The sequence below is a fragment of the Colossoma macropomum genome, unplaced genomic scaffold, assembly GCF_904425465.1.
Source record: "Colossoma macropomum unplaced genomic scaffold, Colossoma_macropomum, whole genome shotgun sequence".
NCBI lineage: Eukaryota > Metazoa > Chordata > Actinopteri > Characiformes > Serrasalmidae > Colossoma > Colossoma macropomum.
The window spans coordinates 8503060-8509059 of NW_023494806.1; the positions used below are offsets into that span (position 1 = coordinate 8503060).

The 6000-nt window shown below is 38.6% G+C and overlaps 1 protein-coding gene across 1 annotated transcript in view; it reads left to right on the forward strand.

Moving 5' to 3' along the window:
- The window catches only part of pes (pescadillo), a 28292-nt gene extending 22292 nt beyond the window's left edge, over positions 1 to 6000 (forward strand). Inside the window, exons 12-15 of the mRNA XM_036598462.1 lie at positions 2031 to 2215; positions 2540 to 2697; positions 5125 to 5292; positions 5710 to 6000. Of these exons, the coding sequence (XP_036454355.1) occupies positions 2031 to 2215; positions 2540 to 2697; positions 5125 to 5292; positions 5710 to 5790 (592 nt within the window). The 3' untranslated portion in view covers positions 5791 to 6000. The remainder of the gene's footprint in view (positions 1 to 2030; positions 2216 to 2539; positions 2698 to 5124; positions 5293 to 5709) is intronic.

Here is a 6000-nt window from a genome sequence, read left to right on the forward strand (position 1 = left end):
TTTAGACATTAAAATCTGGTATTGAATCACATGGAATTTATCAGTGCTCAGTCGATACCATAAAAATAATGAATCTTGATATGCAGTCCTAGTCACTTAAAAACAAGCCAGTAATTTGTTCTCTATATTTAAAACAGCTTAAGCCTTATCAGTGGTAAAATACACTCATTGAGCATTTCATTAGGTACACATACCTTGTATCTACACCCATTGTCCATTTTATCAGCTCCACTCACCATATAGGAGCACTTTGTAGTTCTCCAATTACAGACTGTAGTCCATCTGTTCCTCTGCATACTCTGTTAGACCCCTTTCACCTTGTTCTTCAATGGTCAGGACCCACACAGGACCCTCTCAGAGCAGGCATTATTTGGGTGGTGGATCATTCTCAGCACTGCAGTGATGGTGGTGTGTTAGTGTCTGTTGTGCTGGTGTGTGTGGATCAGACACAGCAGTGCTGCTGGAGTTTTTAAACACCTCAGTGTCACTGCTGGACTGAGAATAGTCCACCAACCGAAAATATCCAGCCAACAGCATCCTTTGGCCGCTGATGAAGGACTAGAGGATGACTAACATAAACTGTGCAGCACCAGATGAGCTTCTGTCTCTGACTTTACATCTACAAAGTGGACCAACAAGTTAGGAGTGTCTAATAGAGTGGACAGTGAGTGGACACAGTGTTTAAAAACTCCAGCAGCACTGCTTTGTCTGATCCACTTGTACCAGCACAACGTACACTAACACACCACCACCAAAATGGACAGTGTAGATACAAGGTAGGTAAATAATAAAGTGCTTAGTGAGTGTAGATGGCAGATACAATTATATTTCACCAAAATAAATAACTAGATTGCATTTGCAGATTGAATCTTGCCGTTTTCAGGGTTCATCCTCTGCACTTTATGGGCTTCAAAAAGCTCAGATTTCAAAACGATGCAGTTTGAATGTGGGGAGTGTGTGCATTTTGCAGAGTCCTCACATCCTGAAGTCTGCCTCGAAGATGAGAGTTGGCCCACAATGCTGTTCTTTCAGGCTGGGCGCCCCTCTTTGCCTCTCAAAGCCCCTCTTTTATGCATTTCCTGTGGGTGTGTTAGCGACAGCAGAGAGTGTGTTGTGATGTCTATTTTTGAATTCCTTTTGCTCTGTTCACATCACATGATCTGCAGATGGTCACAGTACATACGTGACACGCCTGCACACATTCATGATTCCACATAGCGCACAGTACAGTCCAGCAGCCTTCTGTATGCACATTGTTCCTATTACAGTGACTTACTGTTCTGCATATGACCACTGTCAGCATTAACACCATATGAAAACTTGGGTGAATATTTCCTGATTAGTGGCATAATAGAAAAAGATCAAATTTATGTGGATTAAATTATTGTCCTGTTAACATATGTTGATGTTAAACATTATATTTTACCCATTGGCAAACAGTGACTGTTAGAGCTAGACCTTCAGTTTGGGCCATAAATGTCAGAGTGAGAAATAAATGCTAAAATAAGGCCAATTTCTGCCATTATGGGATTTCTAATAGTATGTTAGTGGACATACTGAAGCTTGTAAAACACATTCCATGTTTTTTTAGACATTGTAACAGACCTATTTGCATACCTACCTTGTATGTAGCAGTTTTTCATGTCATACAGCTGCCGCCAGAGTTTTCCATACCTAACAACTAACTGAAACCCACAGGTTAGATTACAGGTTCTGTTTGCTGTCAGTAACATATATGAAAGTGTTCTTATCTGGAAATGTCTCTCAACATTATAATGGCAACAATGTTTCATATATATATATATATATATATATATATATATATATATATTGTGTGTGTGTGTGTGTATAGTGTTCAATCCACTGTATAATTGGGTAAATGCTGTGAATATTCTATGAATTATACATTGAGGTACACTTCTAATTTCAATTGCTGAGGTTTGTGGACCTTGAATTTGTTATCCATGTGTGTCTCTGGGACTATTCAGTAACATTCTGCTAAGCTTGCTGTGATTGCTTGGACCCTGCAGGTACTATATTCAGCCTCAGTGGGTGTACGACTCTGTGAACGCCAAGATGCTTCTGCCTGTGGAGGATTACTTTTTGGGGGTGACTCTGCCCCCTCACCTGTCACCATTCGTGGAGGAGAAGGAAGGCGATTATGTTCCTCCAGAGAGGCTCAAACTCCTCGCTCTCCAGAAAGGAGAGAGACCTGGTGAGTAGCACTGACCCATGAGGCTGTGTGTTAGGGGTGCAAATTGTCTTAGGATTATGTCTTTATTTAACTTTTATCATTTATTTCATTCTAAATATGCAGATGTGAATTACGGAACTATTTATACAGTAATGGGATATGGACAAAACCAGTACACCAAGTTTTTGTGTTGGATTTTTACATTTGGAAATAGCAAAAAATGTGTGCATGCAGTATTATTCAGTATTATTATCAGAGATATTAGTGCGGTTGAATTGTCATTCAGCAGTGTGCCCATTTGTTTACTTGCACCCACTGATATGATGACCATGCTCTCCCTTCCAGTTACAGAGCAGGATGAGGATGAAGAAGAGGATGAGGAAGAGGAAGAAGATGAAGATGATGATGATGATGATGATGGGGAGGAGGAGGAAGAGGAGGAGGCAGAGGCAGAGGATGAGGCTAAGCTTAAGGATATGGAAGAGAAGAGAACTCAGGGCAAGGTAAGAGTTTTTCAACGTAATGAAACGGAGTGAAATGAGACTAATTGTGGGAAGAAAACTATACATATTAAAACAACCAGATCACGTTTGTCCATCGCATTTTGATTCACCTCTAAGCGACTATACAGGTTAAGGAGGAAGTAAGAAACTTAATTTTCCCTCAAGTGTGGAGGTTGAGTTGTGGTGCTGTCATAGAGTTGTTTTATTGTGGGAATACTCTGTTATACAACAGCTATCAGTGTATAGTTAATTGTGGAGCAAAAATATTTGTGTAATCTTATCAACACAATATAACTGAAAGTGTAAGGCTGGTTTACAAACAGTAAAAATTCAAGTGGGGTGATTACAGTCACGTGATTAGACTCGGTTCCCAAATTTGCTGGCTTTATCTGCATTTGTTGTCACTCATGTACAGTCAGGCAGATACGGTTCGTTGTTAGCTGGGCAGAGTGCAAACAACTATTATTTCTCCTAAAGCAACAGACCTGTGAAAAAGAAGAAAGTCATGCATGCACACACACACACACACACACACACACACACACACACACACACACACATATATGTGTATAATGTTGTCATTTTGGAAAGTATAGTGGCTTATTATATAAACATGTTTCAAGCTAATATCTGTCATACGCCTTTTTGGCCTTTTCAGCATGATTGAGAGCTTTGGCTCGGCTTACTTGGTTCTCAGAAATGCTACCTGAGACCGTGACTTGACAACTGAAGGTGAAGACATGAGACTAACTTGTGACTTTTAGTACACATGCTTTTTAAGCCAGACTTAAACGGGCCTGTTATGGTCTCAAAGTGTTTGAAATTGCCATTTAGTTGTCACAGATGGTCAGTTTTTGTGTCTGGAGCTCTGCGAGTTCCAGTTTGGTCAGTATATTTCAAGCCTCTTATTTGGCAAGCCAACGAGACTTTGTTTGTTTTATGGTTAACCATTGGCCCTTTGTAGGTAAATGTGAATTAATTAGCCCTGGTTCCAGATGAATGGACATATTTGGGACCCATGGCCTGAGGAAAACATTTTCACAGTGCAGCAGAACTGCTTTGTTTGGTTTTAACGTTTGTGGATTATTTAATTTCAGGTTGTATTCTATTCTACTCTGTACCGTTCCACCTAATTAAAACCACAGAATCCTTTATGCTGTCATTATTGTTCAGCATTGCAAAATCCAGGACCTCGACTCCAATTTAGCTAGAATAATCCAGCAGTGACCGTGAAGCACTTCTGATAGATAGTATGACTGAACAAGTTTGTGATCCAGCTAGCAGCCACATCCATTTCGATCTTTTGCTTTATACAGTAATGTGCAAAGGTCTTAGGCCAGGAAAGAACAATAACATTATAATAATATAATAATAATATAATAATAATAATAACAAATAAGCAACACATTGTAATTTGATGTCTGTCAGTGTGCTAGCCATTTCCAAAGCTCTGCTTGTTAAAGCCCGGTATTTAGTCAACATTCAGTTCCTAGTTTATCTAATAAATCCTTAATTAAATAAAATCAGATGTGCTAACAAATCCATGCAATGGCTGGAATGCAGCAAGAAGTCAAAGACCAAACTTATGCTTTTCTAACTGTAATTTTCCAACCAAAATGTTAATAACGTATTGTTACATTTTATTGTATTGATGTTGATTTGTATTTATTCTAGTGGTGTTCACACTGATAGTGGGCAGTATGGGCAAAAATTCATATCACAGTATAGTTAAGATTACTGACTTTTTTGGTATATATGTCACGGTATAGTGTTTTTATGGTTCTTTTTTTCAAATAGAACTATTTTGGATGCTCAAGTAAACCTGTTTTTGTGGATTAACAATGGCGTATTATACTAGATGTCCCTTCACTTTTAATGAGAACCATATTTAACAACTGAAGTAAATTTAATATTATTTTTATTGGATAAAATAGTTAAAAAAGAGGTAATATATAGACCGTCGTCAGTATTGCTTTCTAACCCTAATGTGATACAGGCGAGTGTATGTAAAGCTCACAGCAGCTTCTCTAAGCATGGAAGAACGATACAAGACTGAAATCAGCTTCTTATTCGTCAGCTTCTTGTTTGAATTTTTCTGTTCCATGTTAAATGGTGCAGCAGTTACATTCTGGAATTGAACCGCTGCACCATTTAAAGTGGTTTTGACGGTAATTATTTTAATTGTTTGACAGCTATAATTTATTCTAAAGCTGTGTAGAGTTTTTACTGGTAAAAACACCCAGCAGGGAAAAATAGTTTTAAACTATTTTCATCACTGCCTAAGACTTGTGCGCAGTGCTGTGCATGTATATTTGTAGTTGTGTTTGTAGGTAGAGGAGATGTGGAGTATATTTACCTGCTATCAGGAATGGGGGGGGAAGCTGGCTGATGTCTGATTGGGTATGGCGTCTGATTGTTCTCCTTCAGGCCTTATCAGTGAAGGTGACCCCTGGGAAGGCCAAGCAAGAGAACCGCCAGAGACTGGAGCAGGAGGAGAAGGCTGAGGAGAAGAGGCTAGCCATCATGATGATGAAGAAGAAGGACAAATACCTCTACGATAAGATCATGTTTGGCAAGAAGAGGAAAGTCAGAGAGGTAGGAGGCAAACGCAGCATGTGTTGTTTTCACGCTCATTCTCTAGTGCCTTCTGACCAATTGAAATGGCTGATTATTGTTAATAGATGATGTATTTTGGTACATACAGTGACACATTCTGAATGTTGAGCCAGCCTATATAAAATTGAAGTTAACCAGTCATGCAAATTATATTTGCTTTTACTGTTATGTGTCTAACGTGTGCTGCCAAAACATCAATATTTAAGTTAGAACAAAGAGTGAAAAATGCTTTCAGGTTAATAATTGAAGAATTGTGTTTTTTTTCCACCTGAAGCTTGTAGAGTAGCCAGTGAAGTCTTGTTTGAGCTCTTGACCCTGATTGAACTCATCATTGAAGCTTCAGTAGCCTGGATGCTCCTCTGCTGTTCATTAACCTAATGTACCTTCTCCCCTCAGGCTAACAAAATGGCAGCCAAGAGAAAAGCTCTGGACGAGGCAAGCAAATCTGACAGAAAGAAGAAGAAGTTGAAGAAATAATAGGATGGAGATGCAAAAGACTGTTATTTTGTATCTATTAAAACAATTCTCTCTGTTTATTCTCTCCAACAGTGTGATGGGTCTCTTCTCTAAAACAATGTTAATGCAAATAAGTGGAATATTTGTACAATATTTTTTTGTCCATTTTTAATCCAGTGTGTTCAAGTCAAACTAACTCGCGATAATATTAAAATTATCAAATTTAATCAA